This window comes from Pleurodeles waltl, chromosome 5 (genome assembly GCF_031143425.1).
Source record: "Pleurodeles waltl isolate 20211129_DDA chromosome 5, aPleWal1.hap1.20221129, whole genome shotgun sequence".
NCBI classification, from domain to species: domain Eukaryota; kingdom Metazoa; phylum Chordata; class Amphibia; order Caudata; family Salamandridae; genus Pleurodeles; species Pleurodeles waltl.
The window spans coordinates 1,545,846,537-1,545,873,548 of NC_090444.1; the positions used below are offsets into that span (position 1 = coordinate 1,545,846,537).

The 27,012-nt window shown below is 43.3% G+C and overlaps 1 protein-coding gene across 8 annotated transcripts in view; it reads right to left on the bottom strand.

Moving 5' to 3' along the window:
- Positions 1-27,012, bottom strand: part of ALKAL2 (ALK and LTK ligand 2) — a 333,889-nt gene that overhangs the window by 18,507 nt on the left and 288,370 nt on the right. For 2 of the 8 annotated variants that reach the window (XR_011203862.1, XM_069235843.1), the window contains one exon: positions 15,718-15,764. The exons of the other annotated variants lie outside the window; for them this stretch is intronic. Coding sequence is in view for 1 of the 2 variants with exons in the window: in XM_069235843.1 (XP_069091944.1) it covers positions 15,718-15,764 (47 nt within the window). In the remaining variant the exon portion in view is untranslated. The remainder of the gene's footprint in view (positions 1-15,717; positions 15,765-27,012) is intronic. 8 annotated transcript variants of the gene reach the window in all.

Consider the following 27,012-nt stretch of genomic DNA (forward strand, 5'->3'; position numbering starts at 1 on the left):
AACATGACTACCAGGCGCTGATGTCTTTTTTGTACTCTCGGACAACTCTAGCAATCCTGAGCCATTCATTCAACTCCATTGGCCTCAGTTCTGAGGAGACCCTTAAACTACTGTGAGTTGAAATGCATCAGCATTTGAAAAGGGTAGGAAGTATAATTAAACGCAAATAAATAATGACTTCTAGGGCCAAGGCATTATACATTTTGCCACTGATTCCTATGTAAACTAAGGACCAACGTTAGCTGCTTTATATTGCTCCCCCTTACCTAAATATAGAATGACTGGTGTTATTAGGTTCATAATTGCTCTCTTTTCATTGTTATATTTATAGTACAGAGTTTCCATTAAAGGTTTTATTATAAATGTATTGCACTTATGAGCCCTTGTTTCACACATGGTGGTGGTCACCCCCAGCAAACACAATTGTTTTTAAGGTCCTCCACCAATGAGATTATTTCTGCAGCTAAGAAGTTTTCAATTAAAACACTGCTCATTTTTATTTGTTTGTTATTATTATTATTATCATTATTATTATTATCATTGTTGTTGCTACTATTGGTGCTTTTTTATTGTTTATAATAATAATAACAACACAAAATAAACAATTAATATTGTGCATTTCATGATGGGGTTTAACTGCAATTCTTATGAATGATATAAACAAAGCTGCTAGGAGTATTTTGTTTTAGTTCAGTTATTATAGGTCAATCCCTGAACATCAGAATTCAAACAATATATTACGATTATATCTTGAAAGCAAGTTTGCACCAATATGGAATAGTATCCCCTCAAGGATTGTACCCCATGTCTTTGAAACCTCTCCATGTAAGGCGATACAAAATGGTGTATGCACTTTCGAACGTCGTCACTAAAATCAACCAACCAAGCCATGCAAGAGCAATTAATAGTAATCTAATGGTGACTTTAGACTATCAAGAGAAACTGGTACTACTGTTTGTTAGCGTCATTTAAAGATTATAGGGAAACTATAATTACTTTGTTGACTTAAAAGAGAGAACCTATATCACAGGCTAAAGAAATGATGATAAGATCCATCAATATTGGTTAATTAAAGTTACGTGTGGAAGTACGTTTATGGATTCTGATAAATATTTGGAAGACACCCAATATTATGACTTCCCTTTAGGTTACAATTAAGCAATCTCACTGTCCATACGGTGTGAGTTTTTAGTGTAATGTATATGTAATTTGGATTCCTTAAAATGTGTGGAGTGGAATCTTGTTACTTTATTTGAAGGTGTACCAAATGATGTAGCATGCTATTGTGACCAAGTACACATTTGCATTTGGATCAAAATCATAGGTTTAGGAAGGTTGCAGGTACTTCCTCCAAGTAAGAATTAATTGAGAAAACAAATATTGCACTACAATTGTGGATGAAGAATAAAATTGAGTCAATGTCTTTATTTATTAGAAGGTTCATGTTTGCTGAACAATGTTTTTCTGTAACAAATACTCACAAAAACAAGGGTTTAAAGGATTCAAATAGTTGGGTGTGGTCATGAATATTTTGAATCACCTTTTTGCCATCTGAAAGACATTAAAAAGCCACTATGTTGTAAAACATTTTGGCTGCAATTATAATGAACATTTGGATTAAAATTGAACTACTGAATAAAAAATGCCACCGAAGACAGGGATATTGTAAAGATTTGGATCAAAAGAGAACTATTAAACTGAATTTTTCACCTATAAAAAATGAACAAAAGGTTCTGTCGTGACTTAGGGCCTTACTAAGAGTTTGGCAGTCGTACTGCCATTCACTTACAGCCTATTTGGATGCATGCAGCCTGAACCGCCGACCTCGTCTACAGAGTGTACCCCACCTCTGATGCAGCAGACTGCAGTGCTGGTGATTCATACTTCATACCTCAGGGCCATGGGTTCCCGCAGAGCAGATTAAGAAAGTACAGTAGCACTGGTGGTCCCTTTGCAGTGGTTCCTTGACGGCGGTAGGCCATCACAGTACACACTCAGCAAAGAACCATAACAGTGGACATTGGATGGTTACAAATACAGCAAACCTTGTGTCCATTGGTCAAGTAGATAGACCTGCAAATCACACTATATAACACACCACATTCCAGATAATGATCCTTTGCCACTCGACTGCAGCCCAGCAGTTCTGAGACATTTTGGTGAGAGAAGGCAGGCCTTTTCCCCCATCGCTGTTACCACTTTCCACACAATTTCTCAGCACATTTTCATATCATCCCTTGGTGTACTTTTGATTAAACTGACACTGACTTTAATTTGGAGATATCTCAAGACAAGAAAATCCACATTTGTCAGAGGCAGAGTTGTCAGTCATGGTGGATGAATCTTAAGAGTAGAGCCACAGTGGTTTGGAGCCTATGTCCAACATACTACTATCAGTCAGAAAAGGGGCATGTGGTCCAGAATATTAGACAGAGTGAGTGCTGTAGGTACAACCCTTCACATACATGAGGAAATTGGGAAGAGGTACAATGACCTGAGGGGGATGGTACATTTCCTGGCCTCCACCCAACACCTGGACCCCAATAGGACTGGTAGTGGCCCTCACAGCAACCTAATCAAAATGTTTCCATGGGAAAAGAAGGTCTTGTAGATCTTAGATCCTGAAGGAATGACAGGAATACCTGGGTGAGTGGAGCCTAGTCACTTACACATCACTAACCTTTACAATACCCCAATGTCCTGTTTGCTCTCAACTCAGCTTCTGCCACTGTGTTGTGTACCTAGTTTCCTAACGTGCAATCCCCAAAGTATCAGAGATGTTGAATTGTCTGTGCCAATGCATACTGTTGCATATAAGATCACATTTATCAATCTCCATTACATGCCAAATTTTTTAATCGTGTCTGTAAGTGTATTTCTACGAAAATATAATTCCAGGATATGTGTCAATATGTAAATGTATGGTCCATCCAAACTGCATTTTACGAACGGGTATATTACACTAACCATTTTGTAAGTGCTGGCAAGTACAGATTGAGATAACTACAACTACCTTAAGTCCCTGTTTCTGTAACTCAAAACAAGACAAAATTGTGATTTTGTCCATTTTCACTTGTCTGACTTATCACAACTGATGTTAATTTCAAATGGAGTGAGCAATCTACATACAATGATTGGAGGAAAACAGGGCTGATTTCAGAGGCCCCCTAACTTTTTGCCCCCATTTTTCACTTTTTGCTGGTGTGTTACTGACTCTGATGGTGCCCTGGGTACTGCTAACCAGTCCCAGGCCTGGGTTGTGTATAACATGAGTATGCAAATTAGGCTAATTATAATTGGCTATGTCAACCTACCTATAAGTCTCTAGTATATGGTAGGACATATAGGTTTAGGGACCCCAGCATAAGTAGTGCACCCGCAGGTGCACTGCTGAGGTGCCCTGTGCCATTTTAAAGGCTGGCCTGTCTTGCTGGCTGCTTTTAAACCATGTAACCATGTGCCATGTAACCATAAGCAAGAACATTATAAAAATAGTTTTATAAGCCCTGGTGAGGTAAAACAGCAAAATTCGTTTTTCCCTCATTGTAGTGAATGGCCTCCATAGGCAGGAAAGGGGAGACTTTATTTTAATTTACAGAGTCCCCTTAAGTGTTAGATACCTCAGGTTTGGTGTCAAATTAATTGTTATAATAAATCCCACAACTTACAATTGTTGGATTTAATATAACTTGTTCAGGTAAATAGTTTTTAACTCTACCTAAAAAGTTGCCAACTTCCACCCTGTAGTGCTCTGCTCTGATGGGCCAGCCTCTGGCAGCCTGGCAAGGCTGCATTGATGAGGTGTGAAGTTGCTGGGCTGAACACAAAGGAATGTGCCTGGGGGAGGCAAACCTCCCTTAGCAGATGGAGAAGCAGGAAAGGGGGAGGGCTGCCAAACTGGTCTTCAAAGACATGGAAGGACATTTGGAGTAGCCCAGCACCTCCATCACATCTAGCAACCCCAGACAATTAAGTGCCCTCTTGATTAGATGAGGAGAGGGTAGGCGAGGGGTGTGTTTAAGATTTTTAGGAACACCAGTTGGTGGGCTCAGCCAGATGTAACCTCCAAAAATCAGTTTCAGCCATGATGGATTTTTGAAGACTGTTGCGCCCTGTGATTGATTTTTGCCACACTTCCCAGGAAGCTGTCATCACAGGGGGAAGGACCTTGCATATGATTGGAGAACTAGGACCCCCCTGTTTTTTACCCAGGATCAAGGATAAAACTGGCAGAGCTGCACCCACACCTCAGATCCCTAACAGATCCCTACAAGGAAGAACATCAGGAGAAGAAGGACTGCCCTGCTCGGCCCCTGACCTGTACATGGAAACTGCACTCTGAAGGTCTGCACCAGCTGCACATTTGGGCTCCACCACAAGAAGGACTTTGCCTGGCTTCAACTAGCTCAAGGAGGGACTCCCTGTTTGATATAGGTACAAGGGAGCTGTCCAGAGTCCCCTGCATCAAGTCTTGCAAGCAGAGCCCAACTGGCCAGTGTCCAGTGTCCAGTGGCCATTTGAGGATTCTGACCAGGTGCATTCTGGGAATTGTAGTCCCAACTCCCAAGGCACACCTCAGAGCTTCTGGAACCTTGGCTCAAGTTGTGGACACTTCAAGGACCTAAAAGGGACCTCTGGAAAAAGATCCAGATGCTTGGAGACGTTTGGAGCAAATCCATAAGTTGAAGAAGTGCATTGTGGGAGTTGTAGTCCCAGACCCCAAGAGGCAAACCAGAGCATCTGAACCCTTGGCTGGTGCTGTGAACCACTTTCCTGAATCAAGAACCACTTCTGAAAGTAAGTGGGACAGTGTTACCTCATGGGTGGTCTGAACTCTGTACTTTGTCTATTTAACTATTTAAGCGCCAGCTGGTGCTTCTATGCGCTAGAAAACATTAATTCTTTAAAAAATCATATCTCCAGTTCCTCTTATCCGATTTTAATAATTTTGGTGTAATTTTAAAGATAAAAATACATTCTATTTTAATGAATTGGTTCTGGATTTTTATAGTGTTATGTGTTTTACTTATTTACTGTTTTGTGATTTTTAAATGCTTTACACATTTGTCTCCTGAGTTAAGCCTTATCGCTCGTTGCCAAGCTACCAAGGGTTTAGCTGGGCTTAATTTATTCAGACCTAACTGGGCCTAAGTGAAGGTTAGTGGCCTATTGCTAAGTGTAGGTACTTACCTGCCCTTACCTTTGCTTTCTGTTGTCCTGGTTTTTTCAACTGAAACAATTGAAGGAATAAGTGACACCATACCAAGTGTGTGACTCAAATATTTGCAAGGCATGAAGTTAACTCAGCAGATTAGAAGTTGCAGGTGACCAATTGACTCTGCACTGCTCACATGATGACTAATGCTAAATATACAGCCATGTTGTGTGATTGCCTGTTTTGTATACAGCTAGGCATTGGAATGGTCAAATAAACCTTAACTCTCCACTGCGTTGCCTTGAATATTTGGGAGATGTCATGTTTATACTTTAATTGAAAAAACAACATCTCAGGACATCCTTAATATATCTACCATCTACAAATGTCTTGCTAGCAAGTTTAATACCACTGAAATATATCACAATCGTAATCTCTACTTATTTTGTCTTTTTTTTAGGTTTCTACTTAATGCATCACCAAAGATTTGGTAGTAACTGGCACACTTCCACCAATAACAATGTTCTCTATTTCACAACAGGTCTATCTGGTAGAGCAACTGTCCAGAGCTTGGCCACATAAGAGACACCCACTCCACCGGAGGACCAAGTCTTAAGAAATAACAACATTCCTGGTATCTGGATGAGGATGATGGTGCTGGTCCATCTGGCCAGCCTGGGCAGACATCAACAGTGAGTGTCGCTGAGCCCATACCACAACCTCCCACCCCAGCTACAACACCTCAGCCGACATCAATCCCCACTTCCTGTGTACCTAGCACAGTAACAACCATTGTGTGCCTCTCAGTCCTGGATCTTGATGTGACAATCACCACCTCAGCTACAGAGGAGCCAGGGCCAATGGGAGAGGGCACCCTGGGCCAAGGGCACAAGCTTGTGATGGTTGGGGGTCATGGGAGGGTAACTGTATGCCAGCAGAGTAGAGAAAATGGGGCCATTCACACCCAGGGCACCATCAAACAAGTTGTGGGAGCCTAGCAGGAGTCTCAAGGAGTAATTGGTCGGGTAGTCACCAAAATCTGTGAGATGAAGCAGCTGTAGAGGGACAAACATGATGGATGGAGGCCCATAACTGAAACATGGTCTTCCTCATTGAGGTGCTGCTGGACATTCACACACACACACACCTGTGTATGGTTTTCCCAGCATCATGTACCTCTTCCTGTGTTCCAAATACATAAGGCTAATCAACATCTGCAGCAGCCACACAAAGGGAGGACCTGCCAAAGGAAGAGACACATGCAGACAACCCTATCCCTGCATCTGTGGAACCCCGTGCACTGGAAAGCGGAGACAACCACACAAATTAACAGGAGTAGAGGATGTCAAGAACTTCACCACCAACATCAGGAAACTTCAAACCTAATTTCTTCCAGTGTGTGTAACACTTTCACTCTGGACTATTTGTATACTCTATTTGTAGACTCATTTGTAATATTTTGGACATTGGACTTCAAACAATTTGGCATCTACAGCTGTGGTTTCATTCACCACAACTGACTTCTTTACTTTTCAGTTTTCCTGTTTGGTTTTCACAATGCTTCTTTTCTCCTAGTTCACTTAAATAAATATACTACCTTTATTCTGTTGTACCAACAATAGGCTGCCATTATGGCCCTCATTATGAGATTGGTGGTAAATCCCACTTACAGCCATGCTGACTACCGCCAACATACTGCCACCGTGGCGGATATCCGTTCAGCATATTATGACACACACACACACCAATCTGTCACTATTCAGCCACAGACACAAGTCCGCCACACCAAAGGTCAGTGATAAACTTGCGGTATCCAAAGCCACACCGTTATGCCAACAGAACTACGCCCATGACATTATGACCCACGAATCGCCATGGCGGACAGACTGCCGCGCTTAAAATACACACACACATACAAAACAACATTACATTGGTCAATTTAAATAACACAAACCTAACACCCATACACACACCACACCCACCCACTCACACCACTATAAAACACCCACCCACATTACCCACAACCCTTTACGACTACAAATAATTGCCACCAGAGAGTGACATCAAGACCACTGACACAACTAGAGCCACATACCACTCACACCTACACACCACTCACGCACCCCACATCACACACCCCAACACATTACCCTACCCACCCTCACCTACACACCTTACACAACAACCATGGCACCACAAAGACACCCCGATTCTCAGAGTAGGAGCTAAGGTTCTTGGTGGAGGAAATCATCAGGGTAGAGCCTCAGCTATTTGGAGCACAGGTGCAGCAGATATCTATAGCTAGGAAGATGGAGCTATGGCAGAGAATCGTGGACAGGGTGGATGTCGTGGGACAGCACCCAAGAACTAGGGATGACATCAGTAACGACCTACGGGGGAAGGTATGTTCCATTGCAGCAAGACACCAGCTCGCTATCCAGAGGACTGGTGGTGGACCCCTACCTCCTCCCCCACAACTAACAAAATGGATGGAGCAAGTCTTGGCAATCATGCATCCTGAGGGCCTGGGCAGAGTAGGAGGAGGACTGGACTCTAGTAAGTCAGCTCTATACTACTACTACCCCCTACATGTATGCCATCACTTACCCTCACCCTCACTCCCATCACTCAACCACCTCTCACACACCCCACCATCACATCCCACTCATTCCAATGCCAAGCCCTGCATGCACTGCCAATGCAAGGACATCACTCACATCCCTGCATGGACACCTATCGCCAAAGCATGCACACTATAGAGAATCAGCTATCCCACCATATACCAACTTACACATGTAAAAGCTGCCAGGGCAATTACAACCAAAATAGGGCAACCCACTGATGCCCAATATGTCACACACAGAAACAATAACACATCATTTACATCCCCACAGGTATCCCAGCCAATGTCACCGGAGAAGAGGTGCCAGCACTATCCAGTCCCCCAACTGAAGAGGCCCACAGTGATGACAGCAACTGTGGTCGCCTGGATCTGGATGACCAACCTGACCCATCAGGGACCTCTGGACAGTTGGTTACCCAGGCCCAGTCTCACACCACCACAGAGCCTCCCCCATCTGGAAACACCACCACAGCACCCACCCAGCATACCCACACCTCTGTCCCCAGGTCAATCAGCAGTGTGTTCACCTCTACAGGGACCCCAGGGCACACCTCATACCCAAGACAATCAGGGACTTGTGGGCACACGGTTCAGGGGACAGAGGCGCAGGACAACAGGGGAAATGGGAGGAGTGTTGTGCATCAGGGGGAGGACAGGCCCAGTGAACCAACTCTCCAGGAGGCACTCACAGAGATCCTGGGAGAATATCATCATTCCCAGGACACGATGGGCCAGATCATGGACAACGTGCAGGAGAACAGGCGGCTGCAGGAGGGACAGTACCAGGGGATCAGGGAGGACATGCAGGCCATCAACACCACCCTGGTCTCCATTGCAGGGGTGCTAGCAGACATGGCCAACATTATGAGGAAGGCAGTCTCACAACAGCGGGCCCCTGCCACTAGCTAGACTTCTGAACTGCCTTCCACCTCCGTTGCCGCTAGTGGACAGGAGGCCCCACCACTGGACTCACAGGCCACCAGCACCTCTCCCCCTGCAGAAGGAGAACCACCCCGCAATCCAGGCAGAAGTCAGGGACTATTGCTAAGACGCCCGCCAGGAAATGAGACTCTCCTAATTGTCACCCTTGTGTCCCACTCTGTCACCCTGTCCACCTTGAACTGCCATTGCTCCCCTTCCTATGTCCCCTTGGATAATGCACCTGTGCTACAAATAGACTGGAACAATACCCTGGACTTTCTTCCATTATCACCCAATCCCAATGCACGTGCCCCTCTTCTTCTTAGCATTTCAATAAACACCCTTGGAAAAAAACAAGTATGGAGTATGTTACATTTTTTAAGTATATATTTGCTTAACCAGGTTCAAACATTGCAATTCAACTGTATAGTAATTGTGCAAATAGGAAAGACCTATATTTGGCTGCATTGATCACACCAGGAGTGATAGTGGGGCAACAACATCTGTAAAATGAATTGCTGAAGGGAACAGTAAGTGGTCATAGAAGTGGGAAATAACAGCATGCCAGTGCTAAAGATATACAAAATAATGACAATGAAATGTGAAGTAACACTGTTTTACATGTGTGTCATTGGAAGCATTGTACTATCACCGCTGTTCTGCTGTCCTCATCCTCATCCTCTGCCTCCTCATCCTCACTGTCCACAGGGTCCACTGCTGCCACATGGGTATCTTCAGCCTCCACCTCCTGCAGACAAGGCACATGGAGTCTTAAGGCAACATGCAGCATGGCATGATTATCTGGCAGACCTTCTTGGGTGAGTAGCACAGGGATCCACCTGTTAGATGGAGGCACCTAAACCTGGCCTTCAGGAGGCCAAAGGTTCTTTTGATTATCCTTCTTGTTCACCCATGTCCCTCATTGTTACGTTCTTCTGCCCTTGTCCTGGCACAGGGGTCAGTAGCCATGATAGGTTGGGGTAACCAGAGTCACCTGCAAATATCAAGGGACAACATTTAGCCACACACTATCCCATATGGCCCACACCATACATCAACACCTACCGGGTGGGACCAGGGCTCACCTATTAGCCACACCCTGTGCCTCTGTAGCTGGGCCATCAAATTTGGGATGCTGCTATTCCTTGGGACAAAGGCATCATGCACTGACCCAGGATACTTAGCATTGACATGGGAGATGTACTGGTCTGTCAAGCACACCATCTGTACATTCATGGAGTGGAAACTCTTACGATTTCTGAACACCTGTTCATTGTGACGGGGGAACAAATGCAATATGAGTTCCATCAATCGCCCCAATTATGTTATGGATATGTCCCATTGCATAGAAGTCAGCCTTCACTGTGGCCAAATCCTCCACCTGGGGGAAAACAATGTAGCTGCACATGTGTTTAATCAGGGCAGACAACACTCTTGTCAGCACTATTGAGAACATTGTCTGTGACATTCTTGCTGCCAAGCCCACTGTCACTTTGAAAGAACCAGTTGCCAGGAAATGGGAAACTGATAGAACTTGCACAAGAGGGAGGATCCCAGTGGGGTGACGGATAGCAGATATCAGGTCAGGCTCCAATTGGGCACACAGCCCTGTCAAGTCTATAGGTGAGGATGATGTGCCTGTCCTCCAATGCTGCGAAGTCCACCAGGGGTCTGTACACGGGGGTATGTCTCCATCTCCTATTCATCTGCAGCGGTAGCAATCTATGGGACAAAGGAGTGAGGAGCCAGTCACAAACTGAACATAGGAGCCACAGCAGTACAATGCATGATGTCGATTTGTAATGGGTAAGTGGGATTTGTCCTGTATGTCCACATTTTAACTGTGACATGGTTATTATCCAGGGCCTGCTCTCCTCCTGAAATGGCGTCCGCTTGTCCTGTGTGGAGGGACAGGTGGAAGTGAGGTAATTCTGCTGAAGTTGTATGCCGTTACTGGAGGTGGTCGAAAACCGCTGTGCAACTCCTCATTGGTTAACACTGGGCCCTATGGGGTACAGTGGCTAATGGTGATCTACGCCGGCGGTGACGGTATGCACCGCTGCAGACGTGACCGCCATTTTCTATTTGATCACTCACTTGCTATCTGACCTTCAACAGGAGAGAACCTACACTGTATGTGGTGCTGTGACCTGTATCTGGAACCTACCATGGCCGGTGTGACTGGGGAAAGGGCCCCTGCCTTCACCTCGGAGGAGTCGGAGCCACTGGTGGATGGGGTCCTACCTCAGTACAGACTTCTGTATTGGCCTCCAGACCAACAGGTAAGTACACTGGGAGCACGATGCATGTGGCATGAATGCATGAAGTGGTGTGTGTGAAGGCCTCGTGTAAGAGGGGGTGAGTGGATGTCCTCTGGCCGGCGTATTGGTTGTGTGCTGGGCCATGTGTATGCAAATGGTGATGTGAAGGGGTACTGTGGGCCATAGGTGTAACAGGCAGGACTGTGCTGACATACTAATTTCCTGTGTGTATTACCTCTGCAGGTCAGCGCCCATCAAATGAAGGGTATATGGTGTGCCATCGCCAAGGACATGTGGACCCTGGGGGTCTACGGCAGGCAGAGCACCTACTGTTGGAAACGGTGGGAGGACCTGAGACGCTGCGCATGGAAGACCGCAGAGGCCCAGCTGGGGATGGCCTCCCAATGAGGAAGGGGTGCCCGTCGAACCCTGACCCCCCTGATGGACCGCATACTGGCGGTGGCCTATCTTGAGCTGGATGGGCGCTTGAGGGCATCAGAGCAGCCACAATGGGGTGAGTACAGTTCCCATTATTACAACTTACGCATGGTAGGGTGCTATCCGGGTGGGGGATGTGTGTCAGTGGGTGCCCCTAGCCTAGGCCTGACATTGCAGAGTAGGTCCCCTGGTGGCAAGGGTCCTGAAGGGATAATCCTGCTACCTAGCTCCTAGACATCCACAACTGGTCAGGGCTGCGTGGGACCAAGGTGTGCTGTATTTGGCTGTGTGTGCCCCTCCCCATGCCTTGGTGGCTAGCACAATAACTGGTAGTGCAATGCTTAGTGCGTAGGGCTGTTCCCTGTGTGTGAGAGTGGTGTATATACCAACGGTGGTGTTGGTGCAGTCATTGACCAGGTGTATTCTTTGTCTCCCCCCGTTTTTGTTTTGTTACCTTGTCCTTATGTGCATTAGCATAATCTGGTGGAGGAGCAGAGGCACCGGCGATGGAGGGAGCTGCATCCCACAGGACCCAGGATGAGTCCACTGACGGTGAGGGCACCAGTGGGACGGAAGGCGAGGGGAGCTCCACAGTGGAGACTGGAGGGGACAGTTCAGACACCAATACCTTCTCCGATGGAAGCTCCCTTGTGGTGGAGGACACCTCTGTGACCAACCCAGCTACGGGTACATCAGCCACCACCATACCAGCACCTCCCTTCCCAGCAGCCCCTCATTGAGTTGCCGGCTCACCCAGGAGGGTGGGCATCTCCTTCGCCTCAGGCACCTCAGGCCCTGCCCCAGTGAGCCAGGCTGCCCTGAATGAGGAGGCTATTGACCTCCTGAGATCCATCTCTGTGGGGCAGTAAACCATTGTGAATGCCATCCAGGGGGTGGCAGCCCAAATGCAACAAACTAATGGATTTCTGGAGGGAATTCACACTGGCTTGGTGGCCCACCAGAGATCGAGCCAGGCTCTGGCCTCCTCTCTGATGGCGGCCATTGTCCCTGTTTCTACCCTCCCCCCTCCAACTTCCTCTTCCTAATCCCATTCCCCTCAACCCAACCTATCCCAAGCACACAGGCAGACAAGCATGCACACATGACAACACTCAAGAGTGGCACTGACAAACACAAGCAACACACATCATCCCACAGGCACTCACACAAACAATTTTCAGATGCAGACATACCAACATCCACCATTTCCATTGTCTCACCCACCTCCTCCTCCTCCACCTCCCTCCCAGTTGCGTCTACACTCACACCTACATGCACTACATCCTCATCCACTACCAGCATCACCACCACACCTATCAGAATACACGCCTCATTAGCAGAGACCTCCACAACAGCCATGCACACGTCCCCTGTGTCCTCCCCCACTGTCTGTCACCCTCCTCCTAAAGTACACAAACACAAGCACTCAGACACCCAACAGCCATCCACCTCACAACAGCATCAAGCCCATGCAACTGCACCCAAAATCAGCAGACAGACACCTCCTACAAACACTCACTCTTCCTCCACTTCGAAACCTTCTCCCTCTTCCCGCCCCAATGTCCCTAAGAAGCTTTTCCTCTCCACTATTGACCTATTTCCTCCCCCTCACCCTGTCCTTCACATCTGGCCAAGGTGGTAAAAACCAAGGCAAGCACTTCAGCCACCCAGTCCATGGGCCCAGTAGTCTCCACACCCACTCGTGGTGGGAAAGGATCCAGGACACTTGTGCATATGGTGAAGGAGCCTGCACCAGATAGCCTCAAGGAAAGGGTGCCTGCCCCAGCTTCTGCCCGGAAGGGCAAGGAGCCAGCCCCAGCTACTTCTAGGAAGGGTAAGGAGCCAGCTGCAGCCAGGAAGGGCAAGGAACCAGCACCAGCTGCAGCCAGGAAGGGCAAGGAGCCATCACCAGCAGGTAGGAAGGACAAGGGGCCTGGGGTAGGGACTCATACGGAGCCCCCACCACCAACAGTGGTTGTGCAGCTGTCCAAGGCTGCAGGGGATGGGCTTGAGCCTCCCCCCACCAGCAGCAGCAGCACTACCACCTCCAGTGGGCAGCCGTCAGAGGCTGCAGGGGATGGGCTGGAGCCTTCCGCCACCAGCAGCAGGAGCACCACCACCACCAGTGGGCAGCCTTCCGACGCTGCAGGGGATGGGCTGGAGCCTCCCCCCACCAGCAGCAGGAGCACCACTACCACCACTGGGCAGCCGTCACCGCCGGCGGATGGTATATAATCCTGCGTCCATGGGCTGCTGTGCCGCCTGCCCTCTGCAAATCCAGTGGGTATGACACCCACCCAAGAGACTGTGACCTTGCACTCCTCAGGATCAAGAGCACAGCAAGATGCCCCCTTCAGAACCATTGGGTAAGACACCCACCAACCCCAGCCTCACCAGGATCAAGAGCACAGGGCACGATGCCCCCTCCAGAACCAGTGGGTAAGACACCCACGAACCCTAGCCTCCACAGGACCAAGAGCACAGGGCACAATGCCCCCTCCAGAACCAGTGGGTAAGACACCCACCAACCCCAGCCTCCCCAGGATCAAAAGCACAGGGCACATTGCCCCTCCAGAGCATGTGGCCAAGTCACCCACTCGAGAGACTGTGGCCTTGCACTCTCCAGGACAGAACACAGGGCATGTTGCCCCCTCCAGAGCCTGTGGGCAAGTCACCCACTTGAGAGACTGTAGCCTTGCACTCCCCAGGACAGAGCACAGGGCATGTTGCCCCCTCCAGAACACATGGGCAAGTCACCCACTTGAGAGACTGTGGCCTTGCACTCCCCAGGACAGGGCACAGGGCATGTTGCCCCCTCCAGACCATGTGGGCAAGTCACCCACTTGAGAGACTGTGGCCTTGCACTCCCCAGGACCAAGCATGGGGCAAGTTGCCCCCTCCAGAACCAGTGGTCTTGTTCCATCTGCTGGCTGAGGTGCCTCCCCGTTCCACTGAGGTGCATGCCTATTTTCCACCTGATGCCCCTGCAGTGTTCTCTTTGTGTTGGTGCAGGTGACAAGTGGGGCCTTGGACTTTGGCCTGTGGCCCTGTGGCCCATGTACACTGAGGACTGGGCAATGTCCCTTGAACTGTACATTTGTATATACCAGTTACATTGCATATTTCTTATTTATACTGTGTTGATCTTATTACACTCACTTTAGTGAATTCCTGTTGTCCTTACATTATTCACCAAAGTATGGGGTATATATGTTTTATTACTGCAGCTGATTGTGTGTATGGTGTTGGGGGTGTGTGTGTTGCATGTGTGTCACTCTCTTTTTCCTCCCCCCTCCCTTGTGTGCTAAGCGGCTGTACTCACCGTCGTTGTCTTCGCCGTCGTTGGTGTTCGTGGTGGAGCAGCACGTAGAAAATCATTGGGAAGACATGCTCCATGGCGGTGTGGTTGTCCCCGTGTCTGCAATGGTGAGTCCTTTCACTTCTGTGCAGTGTTTCCGCCAGGGTTTTGATGTTGCGTTGGTACCGCCCTGTTAAAGGTGGCGGATTGCAGGGTCTTAATACGGTGGGTGGGACATTGGCTTTCACCTGACTGTAGGCGGCTACTGCTGTGGTGGCTGTTGTTTCTGCCCTGGTGGACAGTGTAGTAAAGTAGCTGTCTATCTGATTTCTTACTGCCATGGTGATAATTTGGCGGTAATTACTGCAAGCCTGTTGGCGGTATTACCACCACTTTATCACCGACCTCCAGGGTTGTAATGAGGGCCTACATCAGAAACATAGCAAATCATACATAACACCAATAATCTTTGCCTGTGGTCAAATTTTTAGCTGCAGACCTTAACAACATGGAAGGAGGGGACACATCTGACAATTTCCTATTGAATAGTAAAAATTCAAATTGGTCTATGTCATCAGCTGGAGCCATATCGCCTAGCTCACAAATGGAATCCCACATTAATGACACCAATAGACAAACACATGGCAGTACTACAATTTCTGATCACAGATCATTCGAATCCATTGTTTCAGTATCTGCTGGAATGTCACAAACAAATTTGCCCTACAATGAGTAGACACATCAATAACTAGATACACTTTACACACAATGAGGATTTAGCCAATGTGAAGAGAGTATAGCATGTTTTGGCTCCACAACAACATTTTGTTAGAGCACATGATGGCACACATATTGCATTAGGATAACCACATGACAAGGAACAAGTCCAATGGATTCCTCATAACTTCAATTCATCACTGTGAAAGCTGTCTTGGTCTGGGATTTGTACGCCCAAAGTCTGTGTCCGTCATTCACAGGAACAACCCATGTCCCCATTGTACTTCCAAACAGCATCATATACCTGCAAATATCTGAAATGTCCAAATGAGGATGCCATGGTGATGGTACCTGAAACAGACCAAAACAAAGAAATTTGCTTTACACATCAACATTGGGGTGAGCCATATCCAACACACAAGAAGAGTTCTGAATAGTGTAGGTCTGGTAGTAGATGCATGATGATGTGATTTGACTAGTGTATTTATGACCAGGAACACAGCAGAGTCCAGTCCACTACCAACTTTGGAGTCCTATCAAATACAATCTCATAGTTCATATCCAATAAGCCTTGAAAAAGTCAATGATGACGAAACACGTGTCGGCTTTTGTTACACAAACATGAAAATTGTACAGCGCTTCCATGCTATATATCTAGTGCGTTTTATGACATCAGAGGATTTCTGCCCTGATTTAACACCAAGGAATAAAGTGTTTTCACCTTGATCCTGTGATGTGCCGTGGTTTTCTCCTCTTTATATATATATATATATATATATATATATATATATATATATACAAACATTTATATATATTGATGTTTTGTTTGCTATAATTAAGAGGTGTAATTGGAAAACCAAACAATCCATTCTCTTGAGGTATTTATTAATCAAAGACTGTGGTGCAGTAAGAGGAGTAGATCATGAATATGGCAGATAAAAGATCTAAAGGGGAATTAATAGCAATACAAAGGTTTAAAGAAAATGCTGTTGATTTGTCAAATTAATTGGGTACACAACATAAAGAAGAAAAAAATGTAATTGCAATTAATCAAGGAACTGGAATATGCATATCAGAAATTATTAAATGGTAGTGAATAACAACTCTGAAAAAATACATTGAATGTAAATGAGTCCCAAGAGAATTGAGAATTTTGGTGTTGCCTATACTTACACTTAATGATCTGGATAAGAATCTTCTTAAACAGTGGAAAATAGATACTACTGAGTTTTCCTTCCAACTAATGAATACTTTAATCAAACATGCTGAAAGGACATTGACTGGAGCTCTTGAACAGTTAAAATAAATTGAAGGACAACTGGAGAAAAGCTTTAGACCTTATGGAGAAGAGATTAGAAAAACATGAATCAGATATACAAACAAGAAAGGCAAGGCAGAATTGTACAGGGATAGAGTGGACTATATAACAGGGAGAATTTATACATTTGTGAAAATATTTGACTCACTGTATAGTAGATACATGATGGATAAAATAATGGAGAATTATTTGATTCTTTGAAATGAAGAAAGCTCTGAGGTTAGTTTAGGAGGTGAAAGTAATTCCTTTTCTTCTTTTTTAAAGTAGAGATCAGATTTTTCTGAGGAAATGATACTGTTTTAACTTAGCACAGGACTACGAGGAAGAAGTTGGCCAAACAAATGAATCAAAGCTCTAAAAAAACAGGAGATCCAAGAGAAGAAGCAAAAGGAAAAAGGGTAAAAGTGATAAAGCAATTAATGAATCAATGAAATGATAACATTGTAATCAATATATCATCAAAGAACTTGGAAGAATGACATAGAAAGCTACTAAATAAAGGTTTGAAATTTTGTCCAGATGTTAAGACTGAAATAGCCACTGCAAGAACTAACCTATATAAATTTTTCAGGAAATTACAACTAAATACATATTTTCAATAAATAAAGAATAACCTTCTATCCCAAAGCTACCAGGAGATTTCCACTATATCTATGAAAGATTGGAACACTATTCCATTATGCATTATGGAGTCTTTAAGGTGATTCACATCATTATGAGATGACATCAACTGCAAATGAGAAATTAATGGATGAAGAATGCTGTGAAATGATGGGCATTTCAATCAATGAAACAACAACTAGCACATAGAAACCTAAATCCACCTTTTGCCCACAGTTACCACCTGGCAATAAGATAGACTTATTTAATGGCTTATGGTAGATGCTCTTAATAAATGTGTAGAAAAACCACACAAAAATGAGATAAGAAATAAAAAACAAAATATAATTGAGGAGGAGTGGTCAACACTTAAAGCTCTATAAGAATTGTAATATAAATATCAAAGCCTCAGATAAAGTAGGAACCACCAAAAAACATCTGGTAAGCAATGAGATGGTTACAAATACAATATTATATAAAACTTGAGAAGGTCCCTACCACCTTATGTATCTCAGAATTCCATCTTAAGTTGAATGATTGGAAAGAGTTTTGTCTTTTGGATGAAGAGGAATACACATATTTGAAGGCCGATCATCCCATCACACCTACCATTTAATTTCTACTCAAAGTCCATAAATATATTGAAAATCCTCTGGATTGTGCTATTGTGGGCTCTATTGGGTCTCTCTTGGTGAACACTCCTAGATCATTGATATCTTCTTATTTCCTCCTGTGATGACATTACCATTGTATCTGCGAGATTCTACAGATTTCTTAAACAAAATTAATGGAATCCCCTGGTAAGCAAATTATTGTATGGCCACAGTTGATGCAATATCATTATATACTTCAATTCAGCTCAGTGATGGCATACAACCATGCAAATACTATCTAAGATCAATATCTGTAGGTGTAGTGAACACTGTAGAATGTTGCTGGAGATTCATAAATTAATACACTATGTATTTGTAGTTATTGGCTTTTACTATCTCCAAATCCAAGGAACAGCTATGGGTACTTTTTTGCCCCCACATACGCAAACTTGACAATGGGGTGGTGGGAGGTGGAAACTGTTTGGACAGAACAGATTTTGTAAGATTGGAACAAGTAAAACTTTGGGTCCGCTATTTCGATGATCTTTTCCTAATTTGCAAAGGTAATAAAGATGACCTGGAAAATTTGATCAAATCCTTGAACACCACTGATCAGAACTTAAAATTCAGTATGAGATCAGTGCACAGAAAATAAATTATTCGGCTATCGAAATACAGATGAAAGACAACAAAATGTGCTCAAGCATCCATAGGAAGATCACCAGTTGCAACAGTAGTTTGCATGCTAATAGCGGGCACCCAAAGGCCCTAAAATGGAATGTACATATGGAAACGTCTAAAGAGCCAAATGTAACTATTCTGAATCTAAAGATTTTGAAGATCAAGCCCAAGAAATGTTTATAAAATTGAAACGAAACGAGTACCCAACTAAATTTTTAAACGATACATTGGAAAGAGCATGCCTAAAGAATACAGATATTCTATTTGTACCCAAGAGGATAAGCATTTTAGAATGTCGAAATTGGAAAATAAGATGTATAACAGATTTTAGTGCATCACACATGGAAATTATGAAGAGATAATTGGAAAATTTTGAAAACAGATGACTTACGTAAATCCTTATTATATATCAGAATAACCACAAGTGACATAGAGGAAAGTAGCTTCCTTGGGAGATCTATTAACACGTAGCTTTATGTCAAGTATAAAAGAGAAGATATCAAACTGGTTTAACTGTAGATGAAATGGTTTCTAGAAATGTTATATATGTAAGCATGTGAATTTGGCCAAAATATGATGTGATTTGAACATCATTGTAGACAGAAGAAGGCAATAGAGAATTTAATTACTTGTGAAATCACACATGTGGTGTATATCCTAGAATGTGTCTGTGATAAAAAAATATATTGAAGCACTGTGAACATATTAAAATTAAGAATCTTACAACATCTATGTGCCATCTAGAATAAAGATTTCTGATATACAGTGGCAAAACATATTAGTGATACACACAATGGAAATACAGAAGGTTTAAAATATTATGGGATCCAACACATAGGTAAGAGACACAGTGGTGATTTGGGACTCATTCTAAGAAGTGAGTCAAGACTGATCATCAAAAAGGAATAGACATACCTTGGAGATTCAGTACAGATGCAGAATTTCATGTGCATCTATAAAATTTGTAGAGTATAATTTTTTTGTTTTAAACGTATTGGAACATTTAACGCTATTCTCCCTTATTTTTCTCTATGGACCTGCACTTTAACACATGATGTTCACCTTAACTATAGCAATAGAGGAAATCTTGTTGACTTAGAATGCAAATGTGAGAATCACATCTGTATCACAAAATGCCATCTTGAAAGATGCACAGAAAAATAATTGTAAGGTGTCATGGAATCGGTATTGTATAAAACAAAGTTGATATTTTCAATTGCATTTTATAGGAATTGTTGATTTCAAATTTGAGTAAGAAATGTAGCATATCAATATTAATTGCATACAGCACTTTACTTCTGTCCTTCCCTTATAGGGGAGATGTTTAGATTGGGAAGAATTTGCATCTTATGAAGAATGACCTTGCACTTTATAAAAATTATTGATCCTAATTTCAAGTAGATATGTTGCACAATAATATAAGTTCCACATAGCAATTTATCTCTGTCCCTCTCAAGATGTTTACATCAGGAGGCAACTGCACTTCATGAAGAATGACTTCTCTCAATTTTATTTAGCACCTTACAAAAGGCATATCTTGAAAGTAACAGAATTCCTTTCAAAGGTATATATTGGATGTAGTGATTATGATGGTATAATTATTTGTTCCTTACTGTTTTGTCCTTATGCTGTGTTTTTTGTGTTTTTTCTAATTGTAATTTTTTTTTTAATTCATAAATCCCTACTAAGGTAAAATCATTACATATATGCATAGAACAATTGTAAATGATGTTCCTACAGTTATGTATAAACATACGTTATCAGACCTTCAACAGCATATCAGTCTTTGTACATAGTAATTTGAGTGATTTACCAAATATATAGTATTATTTCTTACAAATGGTAATGAACAGACTATAAAGAAGATTTGAAAAATAAGTGATAATTATCTTGTCATATGTTGTAGAAACATATTTGTTTTGTGACATTGGACCAATGTTGGAATACAATAAGTGAGTATAAAATGGCTGACATATATTGAAACCAAACAAGGAGAAAGGCGCAGTCCAGATTTTTTTTAAATTATGGTGATAATGGGGATGAGCTATACCTTTAAATAGATACTCTGTACTTGTTGACTCTATGGTCCGATGCAAGGCTTATTCCAAAACTTGTCAGCCATATTGCACCTGAGAGGAGAGTAAATAAAATTTGATTATACCTCATTTACGGATTGCTATGCTGCCTACTGCTTTTTCTTGAAGTGGAATATTACAAATTTAGAGAGGAGTTTCTATTTTGCTATATTTGTTGTTGTTTTCTGTTTGGCACACACTACAGACAACACATGTTTTGCAGTTCAAGGACCACTTCCTCAGGTCTGTAATTGTAATAATCTAGGATACAAAAGAAACCTTACAATGTGCAATATATATATATATATATATATATATATATATATGTAAAGAAAAGATAAATATAATACTCGCACACTCGGATTTCAGGAACTGAAATCCGAGTGTGCGAGTATTATATTTATCTTTTCTTTGCTTAACTAATTACCGGCTTGCTCGTGCCGGTTCTCGCACCACCCCTTTGGGCTGATTGAGATCATACTTCGAGTATTTTTGTAGTCATATATATATATGTATATATATATATATATATATATATATATATATATATATATATATATATATATACACGCGCACACACACACACACATATATATATATATATATATATATATATATATATACACATATATATTAGCTACTGGCGGTCGGTAGTTATAGTTAGGACCCGGTTTCCATTGAAAAAGCGTTTTTGGACTTGCCTATATCTTTGGTGCTGTTTGAAGAATCTTCATGAATTTTTACAAAAAAAAGTGTTCCAGAGAATCATGTCGTAAGTCGGAAGTTTCAGGGTGATCCTTCAAACGGGGGCCGAAAAAAAAGTGTGTTTCCCATTATAAGTCTCTTAGGGATTTTAGACATGACTGCAGCCCGAATCACTGGATGGAATTACACCAAATTTGGCAGAAAGGTAGCTCCTGGACCAAAAAAAATGCTTTTTGTTATTTGGTGTAAATCCATTCTGTAGTTTTTGAGATGTTAAAAGAAAAAGAAATATAGATATGTAGAGGCGCGAAGGATTTGCGAATAATAACAAGCTTGTGCAGGGAAATGCAAAGCTCTGATTGGCTGCCAACACTTCGACCAGGAAGATATTTATGGATATTTATGCTATATTTGTAAAAAGCAATGTAGTACAGTGCATTTGTATATTTTTTACATATTTATTTATTTATTTTGTATGTTACATACTGCTGTACTTCTTGGAAGTAGTGCAGTACTCTCATATATTTTTTAAATACGTAGAAACATATACATAATTTTCCTACCTATTACCACTTTAATAAAGTGGTAACAAATAGGGAAAATATATAAAACCTACTACTTACCTATAACTAAGGCTCTAACCCAGAACACAGTCAAATTGTACTTAAAACCACATGGGTGCCTTTAACTTTGGTAAAGGTAGTCATTAGTCAATCACACAATGCCTCAGCATCAAGAAACTGTAAAGATGCAGGCAAAGACTTCTGAGATGAATGCGAGTCCTCCAGAAAATATATTTATTAAAGCCACATGGTTAGTACGAAGACAATAATTCCCTCGCCAACCTCCAGCCCTTCACTCCGACCAACGTTCACCACCCGTCAAGCTCTCCACTACATTCCCGAATGTAGAATTCTTGGCATGCGTCGCATGCTGAGAATTCCACTACACTACATATCCACCTCCTTTATAAACGGAAGGCAAGAGAATGAAAAGGTTTTCTCTCAAACAGAATACAAGCAAAATTACAAGTTGCGTATAAGCACATTTTAGAAAACACTTTACATACAACTACAAACAATGTGTACACACGGGTAAACTGTGTATAAGCACAATTTAGAAAAACATCTTACATGAAACTACAAACTATATATATACACAGTGGTTTAAATCATCATCAAATTGTTTGGATTGTTTTTTTTAAAGTGTAGTGTAAACAAAACAAACACTACACGATATAATCACATAAATTCTCTGGGGGTTAATGAGTCCTTACACCTATTTTTTTTGTTTGAGCATTTTTTCGCATTCACATCCGTTCTCAGACCAACCCCTGTCGCTTGTCCATGTTCAGATTGCGACTGAGCAAAACAAACACTACAAAACGTAATCACGTAAATACTCTGGTGTTTTACGAGTCCTTATACCTATTCTTTTTGTTTGAGCATTCTTTGCATTCACATCCATTCTCAGACCAACCCCTGTTGCTTGTCCATGTTCAGATTGCGACTGAACACTCTCCTGTCCACCAACCCCTCTATTATTTAATAGGTCCTCATGAGTAAAAAACTACTGTACCCTACGGGATTCAACCCTTCGGAGTTCACCTTCTTTTTCCCCTCTCCGTTGCCTCTGCCATACAAAGCTACTCTCCTCTTGTTCCACCGTTCCCCACTTTCCAAAACAACATGAAACTTGCGTACATCTTTAACTACATATGGTCCCCGGAATTTCATAGAACCAACTCCTATACATGCCGTTCTTATTTTCACCAGATCTCCCCTCTTAATATCTTTCCCCCAAACCAACAACGATGTTCCTACACTCCTTTGAACCAAACTTCCTTCTTCTAACACTGATGACATCCATGGTGGGTTAACTTCCGTGCGTGCTCTCCTACCTCTCATTTTCTCATAAGGTATCTTCCCCGTAACACTGTATGCAGTAGTACGATAAGCCCATCCTAAATCATTTACCATGGTACGTACATTTTTGCCACCCCCTTCTGCCATTTGAATGACTCCTTTTACCATCCGATTACACCTTTCTACCATACCATTAGCTTGTGGATTGTACAATGCGGTACGGGAATGGAGAATCCCTGACTGTTTAAGGAATTCTCCCATTTCATGAGACTCTAGCTGTGTTCCATTGTCCGTAATTAGTTTCACTGGGCAACCCTCCTCGTGAAATATTTCCTGCATTGTCCTAATAGTTGCTCTAGTAGTGACCTCCTTCATGAATTTCACCGTCAACCACTTCGAGTGAACATCAACCATTACTAAAGCATACCTCAAATCCCATGCAACTCCGTTTAAAGGTGCAATGAAATCCATGCATAAAGTATGCCACATTACACCAGGATCAGGTATAGATCCCATTATGTTCTGTTTGCCCACTTTCAATCTCTTCTCACTCTCCACGCAATCAATACACCTTTCAACCCAAGTATTAACATCATTATCAACCCCTGCCCACTTAAACTTTTCCTTCAGTCTTTTTGTTGTTAAAGTTTGCCCTAAATGGCCCTTGTAAGCCAATCTAAAAAACTTGTATCTTACACCCACCAAAGGGACAAATCTATCACCTCTCACCACAAAGTCCTTCATAACAAGAGACAATTCCTCCAGAACCTTCACATATGGTCGAACCTGAACATTCAATGCACTCTCCCTCCTTTCTCCACCCATAATCATTTTGACTACGCCCTTCATCACCTCATCTTTCTCCATTCCTTCACACCACTCCTCATGTGACACCATGCCTTGAGCACATTCTAGAACATCTTCAGCACTCGCCACAGCTCCCTCATTTTCATTCTTCTGTACACGTTATTCATCTACGCCTGCCAATCCAAAGGCAATCAAGATAAACAATCTGCCTGAATATTACGCCATCCAGGGATGTACTCAATAGTAAACTGATGTTCCTGTAACCTTCTGGCTAATCTGGCCAGAGGTGTTGACACCTTGTTAGCTCCCCCTGGTGACAGTACCCTCAACAATGGGTTATGCTCAGTTTGAAGTATTATTTTACGGAGTAATTCCGTTCTGATTTAGTTAACAATCAAGAGGCAAATGCCACCATCACTTCTCCTTTATCAGAGATTTGTGAAAGGACAGCTCCTAACCCAATTGCACTCACATCCACTGTTACAATGGTTTTTGCATCAACATTGAATGGCACCAACACTTTGGCCTCACAGATTTTTTTTTATGTTCTGAAATGCAATTTCTTGTTCATCTCCGCATTGAAACTTTTTCCCATTGCATAAAAGTTTTCTTATACTCTCAGTCTTATCAGCAAAGTTCTTTATGAATTTGGAGTAATACTCAATGAGTCCCAAATATGACCTTAGTTGCTCTTTGTCTTGGGGGTATGGAACTTTCTCAATGGCCTCCAAAAGATTTCTCTTTGGTTTGACTCCTTGTTCTGAGAGAGTATACCCCAAATACTCAATCTCGTTAACTAGAAATGTACACTTTTCTTTCTTCAACGTAAGACCTGCACTTTTAACTCTTTCCAATGCACACTTCAGTACCTGGTTGTGTTTTTCCAAAGTGTCCCCAAAAATTAGGATGTCATCCTGAAAATAAATTATGTTATCAAACCCTTCAACCCCATCACTCATCATCCTCTGAAACACACCCGCAGCAGAGGCCAAACCAAATGGCATCCTAGTGAATTGAAATACCCCATCCATTGTGATGAATGCCGTCACTTCTTTGGATTCTTCATGTAACCTGATTTGGTGATACGCACTTCTAAGATCTAACTTGGAAAAATACTTTCCACCCCTCAGCAGTAAAATTAATTCATTAATGTTCAGTAATGGGTAATTATCCACCACTATATTTTGGTTGAGTGACCTGAGGTCAACACAGAACCTTAAAGAACCATCAGACTTGTTTGTGATAACTACTAGAGAAATCAAACTCAATGACTCAGTCCAATCTATGATGCCCTCCTGTACCATATCAGAGATCAATTTTTTTACGTCTTTTCTTGCCTTAATAGGAACTTTCCTCAACTTATGTTGCACTGGGACTGTGTCTTTCCTTTCCACAATCTTGTGAGCATACCCTTTAAGGTCTCCTAACTTATTAGTGAAAACTTCTTTGTTCTCCTCTAAGATGTCATCTAGGGTGTTGTCTTGTAACATCATGACCCTATCATCTGCCCTCGGGTCCAACCTGAAGTGCAGATCAGATTGGGGGTGCCAACCCAAGATTTGCGGACCATTAGTGGCCACATAAACCTTCCCCTCAATTTGTCTCTCACCAAACCTTATCTTTGCCAACATGAAGCCAATTGTATCTATTTTTTCACCTTGATACCCACCAGGATTAATATCTTTTTTTTATTTATTCCCTGGCATCTAGTAGGCTTCCTGCTCCCCCGGGGAGTGGATCGGGCAATTGTCCCATCTGCCCACCGGTGGGCAGAATAACTGTGCCCCTATTTATTTGTCTTGTCTGGTGCATTTCTGCCCCTCTGTGGGGGCAGCTGAGCCTTACAAAAATAGGCCCATCTGCCCCCAAGGGGGTCAGAAATGGCGTAAAATAAATTTGCCCCCAGAGGAGCAACTCCTGCCTAAGGGACGCTCCCCTTGCGTGAAATTGGCAAAAAAAATATCCCTAGTGTCTAGTGTTTTCTGCCCCCCTTGTGGGCAGATTGGCCTAAGAAAAATAGGCTGACCTGCCCCCAAGGAGGGCAGAAATGGCGTAAAATAAATTTGTCCCCTAGGGGAACGACCCTTGCCTAAGGGGTTGCTCCTCATCTGTAAAAAATATTTTTTTAAATCCCTGGTGCCAAGTGGTTTCTGGCTTCCATGGGGGCAGACGGCCTAATTAAAATAGGTTGATCTGCCCTCAAGAGGGGGAGAAATGGCCTAAAATAAATTTGCTCCCCTTAAGCCAATCTCATTTAAAAAAATCCCTGGTGTCTAGTGGCTTCTGCCCCCGGGGGCAGATCGGCCTAATCGATATAGGCCGATCTGCCCCCGGGGGGTAGGAAAGGCCTAATAAATATTCCCCCCCCCTGGGGAGTGGCCCTTGCCCAAGGGGCCCTTCCCCTTATGTGGTAACACACACAAAGAACAAAAAAACAAATTCCCTGGTGTCTAGTGGGAATTTCAGCAGCCCGATCGCATCGCCTTTCCTTTCTTGTGATGTCTCTGTATGCCCCCTCCTCCCGAGCAGAAGAGAAATGCATAGAGGTGATCTCTGATGAGGTCAGCATGCGATCAGATGTCACTAGGGGTATCGGGGAGTCGGGTGGAAGGGGAAGCGATTCCCCTTCCATCCCTGATAGGGATGTGTGGGTAGGAGGCTCATGGGGGAGCGCTAGCGCTCCCCCAGTGGGCCCGGTGCAGCTCGTCCTCGGCACACAGGCCGAGGGCGAGCCCAGCTCGTCCAAGGCACCCGAGGGGTTGAGTTTTAGTATTGAGGGTAGTAAAGGGATTTTTATGGTTTGGGGTGGCTAGCTTTTAAGGGGTCTTATGAAGCTTTTAGGGTCCAGGGATCTGCAATGTTATAGGGTAGTAAAGAGGAAGAGTAGTGTTTATGGTTAGTAAGGAGTTTTTAGGGTTCAAGGTTGGCTAATGCAAAGGGCTAATAAGGGGTTTT